The sequence below is a fragment of the Ictalurus furcatus genome, chromosome 29 (assembly GCF_023375685.1).
Source record: "Ictalurus furcatus strain D&B chromosome 29, Billie_1.0, whole genome shotgun sequence".
In the NCBI taxonomy this organism is placed as follows: domain Eukaryota; kingdom Metazoa; phylum Chordata; class Actinopteri; order Siluriformes; family Ictaluridae; genus Ictalurus; species Ictalurus furcatus.
Window position 1 is genome coordinate 15682801 of NC_071283.1, and position 19254 is coordinate 15702054.

General features: G+C 41.7%; 1 protein-coding gene across 1 annotated transcript; it reads right to left on the reverse strand.

Moving 5' to 3' along the window:
* Positions 1–10877: 10877 nt before the first annotated feature.
* Positions 10878–14946, reverse strand: cnga1a (cyclic nucleotide gated channel subunit alpha 1a). Its single transcript, XM_053619517.1, has 6 exons — positions 14691–14946; positions 14580–14618; positions 14393–14509; positions 14178–14282; positions 13028–13134; positions 10878–12915 (listed from the first exon to the last, which is right to left on the reverse strand). Exons 1-6 carry the CDS (start codon positions 14840–14842, stop codon positions 11480–11482), a joined length of 1956 nt encoding a protein of 651 aa, XP_053475492.1. The 5' UTR covers positions 14843–14946; the 3' UTR covers positions 10878–11479.
* Between the last annotated feature and the right edge of the window lie 4308 nt (positions 14947–19254).

Sequence of the window (19254 nt, forward strand, 5' to 3'; positions counted from 1 at the left end):
GAGAGAGAGAGAGAGAGAGAGAGGAAATTCTCATTATGCTAAAATTCCTCCTGAGAGAAATGATTATCTGTTCATTAGCACTGGGTTCTCTCTCGAGCTGTCACGATAACGGTTCCGGCTCTGCTCTAGGTGAACTATCATCAAGAACATCGACATATAAAAGAGTGGGCGGAGTTCCGCACGTTGTCGATTGGTGATGGAGATAAGGTTACCATGGCAATGTATTCATCATCATGAGGCTTTAATAAGGATAAAGAATTACACACTCTGAAGATGTTCTCCCCTTACAGGTTCACACCAAAGTGTTCCCCCATTTCATGTGGCTCCAAGAACCCTTTTAGGAAGCTACAGATTCTTAATTATCCAAACAGTTTTTCAAGAGTTATTTTAGGGTTTGTTCGATAAGTAAGGGTTCTATATGGAACCGTCTCTGATAGAGAAACACTTGTAAGGTTCTACACAGAACTCCGTAGAAGATGAGTGAGGGAATATCTTGGTATTTAATAGAATCTTAGAGAAAACGTGTTCCTCGTGGGTTCTTTAAGGGTTTATTTGATAACGACGGGTTCTTGTCTTCCAGAAAAGGGTTCTACTGTCCTTGGATAGCGTCCTGATAGGGAAACACCACAGAACCCTTGATGGGTCTATATCTGAGTGTGCGCTTTGCATCATTTTATCTGTTTTTAGAATAATCTCCTCGTAGGAAGTGAATAAAAATCCTGTATAGAATTTTGATTGATTTCTTTGTTTGACTTGTTCTGGAGATTGGTTCCTGCATCGTTATTACACACATTGAAGGTCTTGTGTGTGTGTCTCTGTTCGTAAGATGTCCGAAGCTCAAAGCCATATCGCTAGATGGTATTAGCATACAGCTAGGCCTAATTACTGCTATCTCAAGAACACAAAAGCGGCTTCGGCCATTTTGTAGCTAACCCGTAGCGAGGTCGTGACCCTGAAGTGAATAATTCAGTGGTAGAAAGGTCAATGTGAATAACAGTACTGGTGATAAAGGTGTGTGGAAGGGAAGTAATTATAGCGAGGAATAAACTCAGGTTTTTGTTCCAGATCAGTAGGATCTGTTAGAGGACCAGGGTGAGTTAATGAATTAAGTGGACTCGGGGGTGGCTCCTGATTGGTTGGAATAAAAACCAATTATACGGATATGAGCAAAGAGCAAAGAGCCCTGTTGGAATGAAACATCAAGCATAACAGTGATTAAAGGCAGCGAGAAAACCTGTTCAGAATATAATGTTGGTGTAATAGCGCTATTTCAGCGGTGGAGGCGGGGCTTTTGTACTTTATTTGCATACAGCACTGGAGACTTTCAAATCAATTTTATATTAATGTATATTTTATGATTTATATTCATACTTTAAGTGTAGCTATTATTGTAGTTCATTATTTCAAAATTCTTTGCACATTTGTGTTATTTTTTATGATGAAAAAATTGTATAAAATGAAATGTAATAAAAGTATATTTATATTTATTTATACGCTTAGTTTTGTTCTTATTTGAACTCCATCTTGCCTTTTATTACGTGCATGCTATTATTGATGTTGTTGTTGTTGTTATAACTCTAGCGTAAAGAGACAGGAGTAAACAGAGCTGACAGGAAAGGGCTGAGCGATGGTGTTCCCCGTCATGTGCAGTGACTCACTGAGGTCTGCAGTGCAAATGAAGAATATTCCACTTCTCTCTGTGAGCTGCTTGGAATTGCTAATCGGCGAGGATTTATTATTTGTTGAACGTGTTACTGTGAGCTGTGTGAATAAACATTACAATCAGCACGAGAGGATCTCTGTGTTCACAAATCTCAAAATCTGCACTTGATGGAAATCGACACGGAATATCCTGGAGCAGCTGGGATGTGAAGAAAGCCGCATCAAGAAAACCGTGACTCTGAATGGACCGCCTTGTAGCGATTGGGTTGGGGTTGGGGTTGGGTAACCCAGGGTTAGGGTTAGCCCAGTTTGGTGACGTTATGGGGACATGCAGCCAAATATTAAGTGCTATTTACTTTAATTGACTTCAAGACTTATCCGTTCCTATACTTTTGCTCACCTGAAAATTGAGTGGTCTGATACAAAAGGTTCTATTTTATGTTGTCTAGATGTGTTCGGACCTTGTTTAAAATTAAATATATCGTGTGATATTAATTTGTAAATATTCCAATATCCATCCATCCTCTACCGCTTATCCTTCTTCAGGGTCACGGGGAACCCGGAGTAGTGAACACTACGGACACTTTAGACACGCCAATCAGTCTACCATGCATGTCTTTGGACTGGGGGAGGAAACCGGAGTACCCAGAGGAAACCCCCGCAGCACGGGGAGAACATGCAAACTCCGCACACACACAGGGTCACAGTGGGAATCGAACCCCCGACCCTGGAGGTGTGAGGTGAACGTGCTAACCGCTAATCCACCGTGCGCCCCTAATATTCCAATATATTTAACAATAAAAATCACGAGTTTAATTCAAGCTTTCGGAGGTTTAGAGGTTTGAACTAGGATCTTTATTTTGTTGGTTTTATACAGACCTGGCAACCCTGACGCTGTGTGTCTACCGCTTATTACTCATCTGTAATGTGTGTTAATGTCCATGTATGGTGCTTGTATCATTAACCACTGAACACAGAGACATTTTACTTCATTTGCACTGTACAGCTGCAGCGGAAACCAGAGTAAAAACGGCCGTTAGAAATGAATAAGTATGAATAGCGCTGTTATGACACAGTAATGGTGTTAAAAATGTTGTTTTCAGTAGGATTGCGTTAAGCCTTGGGTTATAAATGCCTTTTTCCAACATGAATTGAAGTCCATCTGAGATCCAAATGAGTCTCAGAAAAGAAAAAATAATCGAGAGTAGAGAGATGGAGACAGAAGCCAATCGGTCTTTAGCCGAAGTGTTCTAATTAAGCATGTTAGGACGTAATGGAGCAATTACACGGCCAGGTTTCTTTCTCCAGCACCATCTGAACACAGCAGCGCAGAGGTAAACGATTTCACCTCTCGAGGGCCAGGTGGAGAGATGAGAGATGTGCTGCAGAGCCACTGATGATGTTCCTCACCGTCACGTGGCTTTAAGTGAAGCCTAAAGCACGCAGGAGATTCTTTAGGAGCGTAAATGCACTCCCTGTGGAATGGAAATGGATTCTCTGATCGTCTGAGATCTTCACTCCTTCTCGAAATGTAGCTGAAGAAAATACTGCTCCTGGTTTATCAACACCAGCTGCATCTTCTGGAATTCTGTCTTTCTGCAGACAGAAAACGAGTTCATGTTCTCGAGCGTGAAGAAACATTCCTTCGTTCTATTCTGCTGCTGTACTTCTGGAGATCTGTACACGCGAAGCTTTCTCGAACCTTAATGTGAAAAACAAAACCAGGAAGAAAAGAATTCAATCCTGAAAACATGAATAAAAGAGAAAAGTTCATTTAATTTGAATGTAGGGTTAATTTTAGGCTTTTTATAAATTTATCCGCATGAATGCTACGACAGCTCTGTGGGGTTTTTGGAAAATGCCTTTTATACCACAGCAATTTGTTCATGTTTTTCATTTTAACTTGATTAATGGACATCGTGTCCTAGTGTTGTTGGGGTTTTTTTTTTTTTTAACCCATTTGTACTGTAGCTATAGTTAATGTTGTGGAAACAAATCAGCTTCTCTTGTCACTTACAGTCATATGAAAAAATAAGTATATACACCCCTACATTTATCACACCTTCAAATCCATAAAATTCTGGTGTTGAAGATCGGGTACCGGTGATTAGAACCTACTTAGGGAGTGCAGGTGGAACCGGTCTTATTTATACCCCTCTCATATCTAGTGTCTGGTGTTCCCTTTGTTATTGAGGTGTGTGATGTCATCATGCCAAGATCTAAAGAGTTCTGTAAGGCCTTCAGAAAAAAAAAAGGTTGTGGATGCCAATGAGTCTGGCGAGGGGTTTAAAAAGATCTCCAATTTATTTGAAATACATTCCACTGTACGGAAAATCATCTACAAATGGTGCAGATTTCAAACGACTGCCAATTTTTTCTAGGACTGGCCGTTCCAGCAAATTCAGCCCAAGATCAGACCGTCTGATGCAAAAAAAGTCTCCAAGAACCACACAGTTTTATCACAGGATCTGGTCGTAGGTTTCACAGCTGTTGGTGTGAAAGTGCATGCTTCTCCAATCAGAAAGAGACACAAATTTGACCTGCATGGGAGGCGTGTCAGGAAAAAGCCTTTGCAGGACTACAGTTTTCCGATGAGCATACAGGCAAAGACCAGGCCTTTTGGAATAATGTGCTCTGGACAGAACAATCAAAGATAGAGTTGTTTGGCCACAGTAACAGCAGACATGTTTGGCGCAAACCAAGACAGCTTTTCAGGAGAAGCACCTCATACCAACTGTGAAGCACGGTGGTGGAAATGTTATGGTTTGGGGTTGCTTCAGGCAGAACACCTATAAGAAGTTATTTCTGCCAAAGGGGGTAATACTAGCTTCAGAGACCAAGGGTGTACTTACTTTTTCCACAGAAGAATATCACATCTATTGATATTTCTGTTGAATAAACGATTGACAAAGCTATTTTTCCTTGTGGTTTTGTTCAAGTACATCAACTTCATTAACAGGCGTCGTTACAAAAGACGATCAAATGTTTGCTCGTCCAAATATGTCAAAAAAAGCCAACAATTTCTGTGGGGTGTACTTATTTTTTCACATGACAGTATGTTCATGCTAAACCCGGTCTGTGAGCTTGTCTAGAGAAAAAAATTACCTCATAAAAATCCTCTTTCAGGAGAATTATTGCAATTTAATGAGACGAGTTGAAAAAGGTCACACATGAATATGCAAAGTGTGAATTATAAAGTCACATGACCATGATCCGCTCTGCATTCGGTCTTTATAGCTGTTCAAGAAGCAGGTTACAGCTGTATGGCCAAAACATCAGCCAGTCCACACAGATAACGAGTTCCTCGGTGTAAAGAGAACATGTTCGGAGAGAACCTGAAGCGTACAGAGGCACAGGAAGTGCAGATACACACCCCAGGCTGGAAATCAGATTTAGTTCAATATAATTACACACAGCGCTGTTAATTCTTCAATCTGATTCATTTTCTATAACAGCAGCTCTGACAGTAGCACAGCTGCAAATTACAGGCTTATATTAATTCTCTAATACGTTATTGTTTCCATAGCAACAGCTCGTTCAAAGGGGCTACGTTCAATCTAAGTATAAATGGACATAGTATGACGCACCTAGAAAAATATTCCTGCGGCGTAAGAGGAATAAAACACTCAGAGACTCCACTTCATCACTGCACTGCATCATGGGTTATTTTCCCACAACAGCACGTCCCCGAGAGTTTTATTCCTGACTTTCGATGGCTGCAGTTGTTTTATTCTGGACGTGAAACTCCAGAGACGAGATGAAGCAGCACTCAAAACCACCTCATTTTCTCAAGGGGTCTTTTCAGGACTTGGTGTCTGCACTGACAAACGCTTTCTGTGAATGCGCAAGGAGCGTTCGAGGACATGATGGCCGCCAGGCGTCACGCAGAGGTCCGGCCATGACAGGTGTTTACTCGAAGAGACAGGACGGATGGAGGGAAAGGCTCTAAAGGAAGAGAATACAAATACACACTGAGCACTGGAGATTTTACAAAAACACATCACTAACATCACAGCCTGTCAGCGATGTTAGAGGAAATATATAACATCATACAAGGTTTTCATCTGTTCAGAGATCGATTATTATATAACAGCAGCGCATTGCGGAGTGTAAACGTTTGACAGATAAGTATTGCTTCATAATGCAAATGAAGCTTAAATTTATCACAAAACTTTGTGCGTCTGCAAAGTTACACGACGCTTTTATCGCAGGAAAAATTGCCAAACGCCGACACACCAGCTGCGAGGAGTCATCAGAAGTTGATTCATTTCCTATAACAGCAGCTCTGACAGTAGTTTATTTAGGATAAGGGTAATACGATATTGTTTCTATAGCAACAGCTCATTCACAGGGACTTGAAATAAATCGGCGACGTGACGTTTTCACAAAGTAAGGAGATGTCTATTTAACGTTTACGGAAGGAGTCTCCAGTGAAACGTTCGGACGTAAAGCTGTAAATTTACGCTCTCCGAGCTCTCCAGTCCGGAGGAGTTTAAATACGACGAGCGGCTGTTTTGTCTCATGAACGTCCGGAGAGTTAGAGGGACCAGGAAGTAACTTGTTTCGCCAACATTACACATAACGCTAAATAAAACAATAAGACGTGTTCTTTAATTATTAACGCAAACTGTAACTGATCATTTGCTGCAGCCGTGGCTGTGAAGTCCCACCGGGTCTGTTTACATTACAGCCCCCTTTGGCTCGTGTTTAATTATCCTTTCCTGATTTGTATCTCGTTTGTTTCCTACTAAACTATTAATGGATTTCAAATGAGTGGAAATTAACACCAAAAAAAAAAATAGCTCATTAAATGGTTAGTTATCATTATTTAATGTTGTTAAATTCTAACAAGAGGAAATTCACAACCAGACAACGAGGTACTGCCGGGGGAGGGTATGAAAATCCGGGACTCGACGTTTTCTTTGGTCATGAGTGATTATTCTGAGTAGAAATCTCCTGCTCGGTGTGAATAAGGACCGTCTAATCCTCCGAGGCTTTTTATGATTCTCTCAGTCTCAGAGCACTCTACAAAGTGGCTTGGCGAATTGCCAAGGCCACAGAGCAACAATGAAGAAGTAATTACTGAGACATACGGTGCATTCCTCTCTCTAAAGAACCAGCTATTAGATACTGTAAAATACTTCGCGTCCACCACCTGCACTTCATCTCTCTCTCTCTTGCTCTCTCTCTCTCTCTCTCTCGTCTGACCCCAACTCCATTAAGACCAGCTGCTTCCGACGTCGACGTCCGGCGCTTCTACTCGGAAACGCTCAGCTGAACACGAGTGACGGCGCATCGCTGAGATTTCACGGCCGTCACTCAGAGGCTCTGGTTTTCTCACAGCGGTCGTACTGTTCAACTCTCAGCGTGCGAAAGGCAATTAGACTGCGTGGATGTGCACGGTGAAGGTTAGCACCATCTCACTCAGGAATAATGGGAATACACGAGTTAATTCCAGAAACATTTGGATAAACCTGATTGTACATACAGTACAGTGTATGCTTTCATGTTAAAGATCTTTACTTGAAATTCGGTTGTAGATAGTGAAGATAAATGTGTAGTTCTGATTTCATTTAGGCTTCGCTGTGAGTTGAGCCAAAGGACAAAGATCTAATATTTTTAACTAGGTTTATATCATGCATAAATAATAAATAATCATTTACTGAAAGCTGGCTCCGTGTTCTCCATAATCAGGTGGGGGTTGTTTTTTTTTTTTTCAATAAATAAATTATTGTTACTTACTACGAGCCACTGTATTACTGCCACCTCAACCCTAGTAAATGAGAACCATTTCTTCTCTAAGAAAATGTGTAGGAAGGAATAAAAGAGAACTCGTTTAGAAAGCTAGGAGCGAAGATGAAATCCTGAGCGAAACGCTGAGAGTTTCCTGGTTCTGAACAGTGACATCATTTCAGCACAGTATGGCGTGTCAGAGCCTGCGGTTCCGTCTGAAAAAGTTCAACATGATACGAAATGAAAACTAGCCACAAGACCCAAACCCGCATGACGGGTTAACATGGAACTCGTGACTCTGTGAGATCAGAGTACAGGAAATCCACTTCCTTCTGCGTCTGGCTTCTGCCCAGATCTATTGTTCGAGAGATTCGTTGGCGTGACAGGGGCTCGACCCGGTGATCTCCAGGTCGCATCGACAAAACGCACATCGACAGCAAAGCAGAAGCAAAAGTCATGGCGACTGCTCTTAACTTAACCATGCTATCAGAAGAGGGATCGAAAAGTAAAACGGAATCCAGCATGGAGTGGCCTAATTAATCCGCACGTCACGCTGTGGGTTTTCCAATCAGTGCTGAGTGACAGAAACATGCGATGATAACAAGCGCTGGCTCAGAAACCCAAACAATTACAAACAGCGAGGCGAGATAAAGAAGCGCAGAGTGCTGATTAGTACAGGAACCTAGTCACTGGTAAGAAGCTTCCTTCCAGCCTGCACATGATAGTATCGCCCATGTGGAACAGAAATTATATACTGGGGCAGTGCGGAGGCAGAGGGGGCAGTGGGTGGAGCATAGGGAAAGTGGGTGGAGCATAGGGGCAGTGGGGAGGCAGAGAGGGCAGTGGGGAGGAAGAGAGGGCAGTGGGTGGAGCAGAGTGGGCAGTGCGGAGGCAGAGGGGGCAGTGGGTGGAGCAGAGTGGGCAGTGGGTGGAGCAGAGGTGATATTTCAAGTGCAGGAGCATGGATCAGCCGAGCCGACACTTATCTAAACGTAATCATGTTCTCTGATGGAAAATGTCGTTTGAAGCTACAGACGAAACTCTGAAGGGATGTACGACGCACAGAAAGCTCTGATACCTGCTGATGTTTACAAGCGCAGTTCATTATTTCACTCACAATCACCTCGACACTGGACTCCAATCAGATCTAATCAAACGTGTCTGGTCTGATGTTCTCAAAGTAACAGAACGGTTTGATGGTGATAATTACACACCGCTGCGTCCTGCTCATCGTTCTCCCTCCTGCTTTCTCAGGCTTTTCTTCTTTCCATCCCTGAGCAAACACAATAGACCGTCCTGCACAAATTAATGAGGGAATGTTTTATTTTTTATTTTTTACATTTCAGTATAACTTTCATTCAATAACAACATTCATGCAGGGTTGTTGTTTTGCAATTGTTTGTTTGTTTATTTGTTTAAATTATATAGTCTCTTGCACATCAATGTGACATCACACACTGTAATTGTTGTTAAACATTGCACATAACTTTACCATGAATTTAATATTAAAACTAGTATTCTAGAAATTTCTATATAAATCTAAACTGAAATTCTGAACTGAAGTTTCCTTTTAAGGAATGAAACATTGTGTGTTGTTCACAGACAGAAGACATGGATTAGAACCTGTTTTATTTATTATTATTATTATTCTTGCTTTTCCCCACAGATCCCTCCCATGCAGTGAAAGCGCCGGAGAGGCCATGCTGATGGCGCACTGCTCCAGGGCGGGTTCTCTTAAATGTCAGAAGGTCTGTGTGCTCCACGCTGCAGACCAGCGCTGAGCAGAACCCATGCCCTTTAGCTCCTTTATAGTCCTTTCTGAAGAGGAAACATGTTGTGGCTTTAAAAAAAGCCATTCTGGTCATGCTGTTTGTAAACACTTCAAGAATATAATTTCTTTCAAAATGTCAAGCCTTCAAAGTCAGATCAATTCTTCTAAAAATCTCTCATGGGGAATGAGACCGAAATTCAAACCATCCAATACAGCGCGAACTGTGACTTAAATAGTAGTGCTAATTAACCCAAAAACGTGAAACAGGTGCAACCAGTCAGTCATGTGATGTGGTGCAGTGGCTGATGGGAATTGTAGTCTCAAGTCCTTTCTGGCATCTCATGGCAGCAGGTAACTGAATTTAATTCAATTAAAAATAAAACATTATTTTTCTTTTTTCTTTTTTTTAAAGCCAACATGCATGGAACCACAATACTGAATTTTTCTCTTTTACTCGTGTTGTGTCTTTATTATTATTATTATTATTATTATTATTATTCTCACTTTTACATTTCCTTGTGAAGTACGCTGAGGTGCATTTTATGTCTGAAAGATTATTACACTCGTGCAATCTCCCGGTACAGAGTGAAATAAAAAGGTGTGTAATTGTTCTGTTCTGATGTTTTAATTGGATATTTTAGATGTTAATCAGACAAAGAGCATCAAAAACACTGCGTGGCATGAAGTGAAAAAAACTGCAAGAAAATAATCTTGTTTATGTCGCAGGGAGTGCATAAAGATTAGAAAAACCATTAGCCATGTGTGTGTGTGTGTGTTTGTGTGTGTGAGTGTGTGTGATTGTGTGTGTGTGTGTGTGTTTCCTTTCTCCATGCTGACAGTATTCATCAGTATTGTTCCACATGATGATATAATTAGACAGTGATGATAAATGAGTCTAATCAGATCAGTCTGATGCACTGAGATTCAGCATCCACTCACATTCCACACTTTTAAATGTCTAACATTACCTTTACTTAAAAAAAATCAAGTCTTAGTTTTGCTTATTTTATAGAATCTGAAGGTGATTAATGCAAGTTTGGTATTTATTTATTTATTTAAATGTGACTGTTTGTTATACTGCATTATAATACCTGCAACGTCAGCTTATGTCATGACGCCTCGGCACCAGCAGGGGGCCCTCCTTCCCGAGTACCTGTTCCCATATCACTTCCTGTTTATGGACTATATAAAGACCACCAGGTTGATGCTGTTAAAATAACTCACATCGATCAACCATAACATTAAAACCACCTGCCTAACATTGTGTAGGTCCCCCTCCCCTTGTTCCACCAGAACAGCTTGGACCCGTCGAGGCATGGACTCCACAAGACCTCTGAAGGTGTGCTGTGGTTTCTGGCACCAAGACATTAGCAGCAGATCATTTAAGTCCTGTAAGTTGCAAGGTGGGGCCTCTATGGATTGGACTCGTTTGTCCAGAACATCCCACAGACGCTAGATCGGATTGAGTTCTGGGGAATTCGGAGACCGAGTCAACACCATGGAGTATTTGTCCTTTGTCACATTCGTCAGTCGGCTGTGCAATAAAATAAATCCTGATGTATGCATTATGATGTAATTTAAACTACATACCTTATACCTAAGTGGGAAAATAATGTGTATTACAGCATATCTACTCTCAGACATTTAGACATAAATTTTAGCACCCTTTATTATAATCTACAGGAGCTCTGAGATTTAAAAAAAAGGGTCAACATTACATTTCCTGTTTGCAATCTCAAACATTAATATAGATGTATTTTTAAAAACTCCTACACTAGCAGTTATATTTATTATCCTCCTCAGCATTTCCTGTGCCTGTAAACCTGGCTAACCCGCCATTAGCATAAATAAAGTTCAGCTAATGAGTTTGTTGTTTTCTTCTGGAAAGAAAACATTAGTCCATAATCTTAATGAACTTATTTACTACGCATAACATAACTCTAATTCTCATTCCTCCTCTCGAGTTCGTGCCTTGATGGAGATAATTAAACTGTTTTCAGCATCGGGAATTTATCTGTAAAGCACAGCTGGATTCCAATTTAAACAAAACAAAATTTTAATCCAAAACTTTAATGAGCTTCTTCACACAGCATGAAAACATCATGTGATACATCTTCCTGCTTGTCAAGTCGTCTTGGGATCTGCGGTTCTGTGATTGAGAACGTACGCGACTCTCAGCGTTGGGAATATTTCCGAATATGCGTTTGGATTACAGGTTAATGGTTGTGATACATGTGTGCTTCTGTTTGGAACTCTATGTGATAGGGAGACATTTTGGTTCAACAAAATGAAGACCACAACCCGTCAAGCCTACTACTTGTCCTCCTCTTTCTTCTCCTCCGTGACTTGCTTTGGTGCCGCCTCTTCCATCACTTCCTTCTGCCCCTCGTCCTCATCCTCTTCCACCTTCTCCCCAGCATAGTGCTCTATCTGAACGATGCGCTCTGTCAGCTGATTCTCAGATTTCTCGTAATCCGCTAGCAGTTTCTTCACTTTGGACTGCATCAGCTCCATGGTGCTGTAAATGCGGTTCACTCTGTCCTCCAGATCCTTCTGATCTGGCTTCAGGTTGGCTGGATCCAGGTCAATCAGGCCATCTTTCATAAGGATCTGCCTCCCCTTTTCCTCCAGCATGTTTTTGGCATCAGGATACTCGGTCAGAGCTTCCATTAAGTCATCTTTGGACAGACAGAAGAGGTCCGAGTAGCCGATGCTGCGGATGTTAGCTGTCCTGCGGTTCCCTGCTTTGCTGCCTTTGATGTTCAGGATGCTGATCTCGCCAAAGTAACTTCCATCACCCAGGACACAAAACTGTGTGACTCCATCGTCAGCCACCACGGCCAGTTTACCCTCCTTGATGATGTACATCTCCCGCCCGATGTCGCCCTTGCGGCAGATGTAATCGCCAGGGCTAAACACCTGAGGTCGTAATTTAAGAATGAGCTCTATTAGCAGTCCCGCTTCACAGTCTGCGAAGATCCTCACCTTCTTCAGCGTATCCAGGTGAACGTTCATGCCGATCTCTGCCCGGAGCTTGTCCGGCAGGTACCTCAGTACCTCCCTTTCATCTTGCGCCTTTTTATTGGTCCACAGATAGTCAAACCACTTGATGACTCGCTCTTCCAGGTCCTTGCTGACGTGCCGCACTTGCATGTACTGCTTGATGCTGTCGATGCGCGCCTGAAACTGGGCTTGAGCCGCATTCATGTTGGAGATCATTGTGGCGATGTTCCCAACGATGGTGGCGAAGATCAGGACACCAACCAGGAAGTCTACCACATGGAAGAGAAACTCAGAGTCCAGCTCAGGAGACGGTGTTTCCCCGATGGTGGTGAGAGTCAGCGTGGACCAGTAGAGGCTGAAAGAGTACTTCCTCAGCAAGTCCCCAAACTCCGGCTCGGTGAGTGCCGGGTAGACCCAGGGATCTGAACCAAAACCAATAGCTTTGGAGAAGGAGAAGTAGAGGCATGCGTTCCAGTGGATGATGATGATGATATACATGACCAAAGTGCAGATGCGGAAGATGTTGGGGTAGTTGGTCATGGTCTGCGAGCGGTCGAAGAACTCGAACATGCGGTTGATGCGTAGCAGCTTGTTGATGCGGATCTCGGGGTAGTCCAAACCCAGGATGAAGTACAGCACGTCAGTGGGTATCATGGAGATGACGTCGAGCCAGAACTGAGGGCTGTCCTTGTAGTGCTGGATGAGGAGTTTCTGATCTTTGACAAGTAAACCCTGCTCGAGGTAGCCTGCATGAAAAAACACAAATGCAACCGTGCAGAAGAACTTCAACTATTATACAGTATATGCAGAGAAATGAGATGTTTACTGAAGTTATTGTGTTTAAACACAAGTCCTCACCAGTCCTTGTTTTGAAGGCCATATCAGCCAGGTAAAGGAGATCACAGATGTAGTCGAGGAAGAACCATGTGATCAGATATTCATGCTGCAGTTCTTCAAAGCAGGCTCTGGATACAAGAAAGATGGATTATTGGCATTTTTACGCTCCAGCAACAAACACATGCTTTGTATACGCAACAACTTCTCAAGAATCAGCGAATACCTCAGAAGATATCCACAATCTCACAATGCAAAGCTGTCGTTAATGATACACCGCAAAGATAACTCCAATATGGATGAACCAAACATCAGATATTCTGAGTCTGAGATTATTATTATTATTATTATTATTATTATTATTATTATTATTCAGCCTGTTTTTCGAGGCTTTTACACATTTCAAGCTTGACATTTTCTCATTCTATTGGCAGATAATTTTGCTTCTTTCTAGAAAAACAACAACAACAAACAAAAAAAAAACATTATCTGCTAATGGAAGAAGAATATTTCAAGCTTGAAAAGAGTCAAAGGTTTAGGAATAGGTTTAATAATCTAATATTTCTTTTATTTTAATTATATACATCAGAATAAGATAGTTTCATTGTGTATGCTTTGATCCTGAGGTAATTATCATATCTTTTACTAGTATTAATTTAATATTTTGGTGGTAATTCACAAATAAAATATCCATCCATCCATCCATCTTCTGCACGAGGCGGGGTACACCCTGGACACGGTGCCAATCCATCGCAGGGCACGATCACACACACACTCACACACCCATTCATACACTACGGACACTTTAGACACGCCAATCAGCCTACCATGCATGTCTTTGGACTGGGCGAGGAATCAAATAAAATATAAATAGGTGCATTTAATTTGACTTTATTTACTATGTAAAAATGTTGGTACTGCATGACGAGAGAATTTAAAATCAAAATTAAATTTGAATTTGAAACAACGAACAGTATTTGATTGTCGGATAAATCCATCTTCATGTGGATTTTCATGTGGATAAATCCATTTTCTTGTCATTTCCATTTGATGTCTTCTCTTCAGAGACCTGCGCCACTTTTACGGCTCATCCGCACGCCGCTCGTGTACGTGAAGCTGATTGAATTCCTCCTCTCGATAATCACGCTGATGAAACATCTTACCTGAGCCTTACCTCGCAATGATGATGGTCCAGTTGTACATGACAGGCATGGTGATGAGAAGGAGCCACTGGTAGTACAGGTTACTGGCCGGGTTAATCACAAACACCTCCTTCGGCCTTGAACGAGGACATGAGCAAGAAACGCCGATGAGGACGTGAACAAGAGCGACTGATAGATCAGGAAAAAAATAAAACAACGGAGGAAATTTACACTGCTGAACACTTACGCTTCTTTTTTCTCCTTCTCTTTTTCTTTTTCTTTCTCTTTCTCTTTCTGCTTTTCTTTCTCATTCTCCTGCTCCTTCTGCTCCTTCCTGTTTCTCTTCTCTTTCTTTTCTTTTTTTCTAGTGGAAACACCAAAAGATTTGAGAACTAACACACTGACCATACCGGATTTATCCAGAAGATACTCACTCTTTTTTCTCCTTTTTCGCTTTCTTCTTCTTCTCTCGCCTGAAAAAAAAAGGACGGAATTAAATCCCACCACACGGCTATATGAATATGATTAAAACATTAAAAGCGTACTCTTTGTTGTTGTTGCTGTTATTGTCATTAAAGTGCGTTATCGGGACGGTAGAAGGACGGACGTCTTCCTCGCTGTCTTCCTCTGGGCCTTCCTCCATGACCGGAGACATCCGGGGAGCAACTGAGACTCCCAAAGTATTCACGATCATCATGGAGCTTTGTGTTATTTACCTTCTGTAAAATCTGCCAAATTGCGCACAAGGACAAACATTTGGAACATATTTTGGAAGTTCAACAGGAAGTTGCATCATATCAATTCTACAGATCATGAGAAGAAGAAAACTAAGGGGTTCGCTCATTCTTGTTATTCTTTATTTTCTACTTGTATGATATCGCGATGTCGACACTCGCTGCTAATCAAACTGTACAGCGGACTGAAAGGAAATTATTCACTTAAAAACGTAATAAAGTCATTTAGTAAAGTAAACGATTCAAATGTCCTTAATGTTGTTATCCCATTAGCATAGATGCTAGTTCAGCACTTTGTACAGGTGCTAATTCTATGCTAAAAGAACTTTAAAAAGCAGCAAAGAACCCGAACAAATTAGATTTTTTGGTTAAAACATTTTGGCTAAAATGACTTAAATACACGTTTGCTTACATTCAGTCTCGAGCAATAAAACACAACAATAAAAGTTTTTCAGAGTTAGAATGAATAAAATGCATCGCTACTGTGGAATGGTACAATAATACCGAACTCATCCCCCCTGATGATTTTCATCTAACAGCAACGTGTTTTATTCCTCTTATAACACAACAGTAAACTGAAATCTGTTTACGCGGAGCGTCCGAGTTACGAGTCTCTGTGAACGAGCTGTTACTATAGGAACGGTAGCATTTCGTTGTTGTTTATATTCCCGTGATTTGCAGTTGGACGACCGTCAGAGCCGCTGCCTGTGAAAAGCACAATCCTCACCAGATCTATGTGGAGTAAATATAAACACAAATCTACTATCTATTATCATACCATTCTAATTATAGTTACTTGGATCGCTTTGAACTTACCAAGTTTCCGGTCTCAGAACGACACGGCTGATGTTAGATTCATCTTCGTCCACTCGGCTTTAATCCGCATGTACACTGAGGTAGTTCGTCCTTCCCGAGTGCTTGTGCTGGCCGAGTTTGCTGACCCTGAGAAGGATTGAGTGATTGATAAGAGGATGAAGTGACAGTTGCAAAGTCGGCGAGTCTCTTTCTCTACCTCTGAGAGTGTGTACGGAGATGTCAGCGCTGTCAGCGCACGCCCTCCGGCCGAGAACGCCGCGTCACGATACTTCTGAAGAAATATGTGCTGGTTTTTATTTTATTATTATTTTTATTTTTATTTTTAGAACTGCTTGATTTTTTCACACCGATTTCCTGATTTAAATCGAGCCACAGAACCACCTCCAGCGTTCCTGTCCTTCCAGAGTTAGCTTTGCTCACCATTTTCCCTCCTCATCGTGTACTTGATGAGGTGTTACGTGTGTTTTATCTTTCTGTGTGAACGAGGGAAAGCCGTGCGGGATTTACCCCAAGCAGAGACGCCTGCTGAGTCTGCACATCTCTCTGATCCTATTAATGCAAGCTGCCTCTTGTGTGAACAGTTCCATCCATCATTTCTACAGCTGTAATCAAGGACAAGTACACGGTTACTGAACAGAGTTCATGTAGAGTTAAAACCGAGGCTGTTATCAGTGACATTTCTCAGAGTAGCTGTGATTAGAGTGAAAATTAGAGTTACAGAGATATGATTCAGACTCAGATTCATTCACCAAACGTTTTCGATTCCTTCAGACAACAAATCCACATGACTGATGCTAATTTACGTCCAAGTTGAACTAATATTTTCCTTTTATTCTCCAGAATTCTGGGTATTCTTTGTTAGGTAGCCGCTGGTTGTTGAACGCTAGCTTGTCAAGCATTAACAGCAAAACATACAGAAGTGAAAACCAGATATAATCGAATCCAGCCTCATTTGAAGTGGAGTTAAAGGTATAAACAACAGTTCTGCTATTGACGGAACTCAAACCGAGGTTTGGTGGATTAGACGTTTGCAGGACTGTAATTAAAGAGACCACTAATTGCAGTTTTTTTGGGATTTGTTTTATTTTTTAGGAAACAGGACAGACTTAATCCCCACACATGAAAGTCTATTAGGTTCAAACAAACTGCAAAATCTCAGTTTCAGTAACAAATATACTTCTTAAAAACACGCCGTACTGTTGTTCCGGTGATCCAATCAAATTGCTCCTTTCCAATTTCTAAGTGCGTGTTCCACATCTCCAACATAACGACACCACGACAAGATGCTACAACACGGCGTCGGCGTTTATTACAGCAATGCAGCGGATTAAAAGCGATCGTTTATGGAAGAGGAGTTTCTGTTACTGTTGCTGGATCAAAGCCATCTGCAACATTAAACTCGAGATTAGGAGTGTTGGTTGCCAGAAAATAATCGAGAGGAACTTCAGGGTCAGCTGGGGCATCAATGGAAACCGCAGCAGGGTCAGTGGTGGGTGGGTCAGGAGTGGGTTCCTCAGCTGCTGGCTCGGTACCTTCAGCTCCTTCAGCTTCTTCAGCTCCTTCAGCTCCTTCAGCTTCATCAGCTCCTTCAGCTTCATCAGCTCCTTCAGCTTCTTCAGCTTCTTCAGCTCCTTCAGCTTCTTCAGCTCCTTCAGCTCCTTCAGCTTCATCAGCTCCTTCAGCTTCATCAGCTCCTTCAGCTTCTTCAGCTTCTTCAGCTCCTTCAGCTCCTTCAGCTTCTTCAGCTCCTTCAGCTTCATCAGCTTCATCAGCTCCTTCAGCTTCTTCAGCTCCTTCAGCTTCATCAGCTCCTTCAGCTTCATCAGCTCCTTCAGCTTCATCAGCTCCTTCAGCTTCTTCAGCTTCTTCAGCTCCTTCAGCTCCTTCAGCTTCTTCAGCTTCATCAGCTCCTTCAGCTTCTTCAGCTTCATCAGCTCCTTCAGCTTCTTCAGCTCCTTCAGCTTCTTCAGCTCCTTCAGCTCCATCAGCTCCTTCAGCTCCTTCAGCTCCTTCAGCGTTTAGTGGTGCTGCAGCTCCAAGTTGGTAGAATCCATCAAACTGAGGCTTTGGATAGAAAACCAAGTGTTAAACCACTTCCTGAAATAAAACAATGGGTTACTAACATGCCCTCGAGATAAAGATCAGTGTTTCAGTGCATTATCCCTGTTCTTAGTGTTATGGACACCGTTTTAATACTACATCTGAAAAAAAGAAAAAGAAAATGGTTTTGGACATATTCTATGGATTTCATTTTATAGTTCATCTCTTATAGAGAATATAAAAAAAAATCCTGATGATTCCTATCCAGAGAAAACTTCATGATCATCCAAATAAATGCTCTTTAGGATGTACATTTCCCACCCCCAGGGGCGTGTCTTTCTCTACAGTAGCAGCTCATTAGCAGTAAACAGGTTCTCCAGTGTGTTCTTAGTGTGTCTTCCCATAAAGTGGGGTTTATTCATTCAGAAGAGGGTGGGGTTTATTCATTCAGAAGTGGGTGGGGTTTATTCATTCAGAAGTGGGTGGAGTTTATTCATTCAGAAGTGGGTGGAGTTTATTCATTCAGAAGAGGGTGGGGTTTATTCATTCAGAAGTGGGTGGAGTTTATTCATTCAGAAGAGGGTGGGGTTTATTCATTCAGAAGTGGGTGGAGTTTGTATAAATTGGCAGTTTCTGACTTTTTAGAGAAGTGTTTCACAAGCCAACTTTTGTCTTGTTAATGCCGGAATGTCCTAACTTCAGAGAACGTGACTCTGTTTGTACACACCTACGAGGTTCTCCATCGGTAAGAGTAAGTAAAAGGCTCTCATTAAACTCTTCGTTCTCCACATTTAGCTAGCTCGCTAAGCTACTGTCAGATGTGTATAGATTGGGTGGAGGGTGTGGCATATCTGAAACCGTAGTCTCTGTGGGGAAGCACTTCAACACACTATCACCCTGACTCCCTGTTTCAGAAGATTAAACATACAGACTCAAATCTCAGCTGAGAGGCCATTTACGGGTTCTTCACTTCGGACCAATCAGAATCCAGGAATCAACGGTGCTGTGGAACACACCTGTTTAAGTGTTTCTGTTTTTTTATTTTTTTTTTAAATGAATGTAAGGTGTAGCATTAACACTACTTAATCATATATATATATATATTATAAACACTGACCTGAGGAGGAGCCGGAGCTGCGATACCCTGTACGGAAAAGAAAATGAAAGAACATGAGATGGTGAACTCTGTGGCCTGTGTTCAGTAATCAGACGGTTTATCAGCACTGACCAGCTGCTCCAGACGGTCGTACAGTAGTACAGCTCCATCAGCTGAAGCCTTGTGTGTGTCTGAGCTGCTATCTGTAACCAGGACATTTCATACAGTGACACTGACCTTCATCTTCTGTAAACGACTCGACTACGACCTTATTACTTCATCTCAATTATTACCAATATATACACATTATAAAAAAAAAAGCTTTTGATGAATCCACTATTTTTGGGCAATGTAAAGGAGAATTCAAACAAATCAAGTTTAGCATTTCCACATTTCAGTAACTAGAACATGTTGAATAATGTT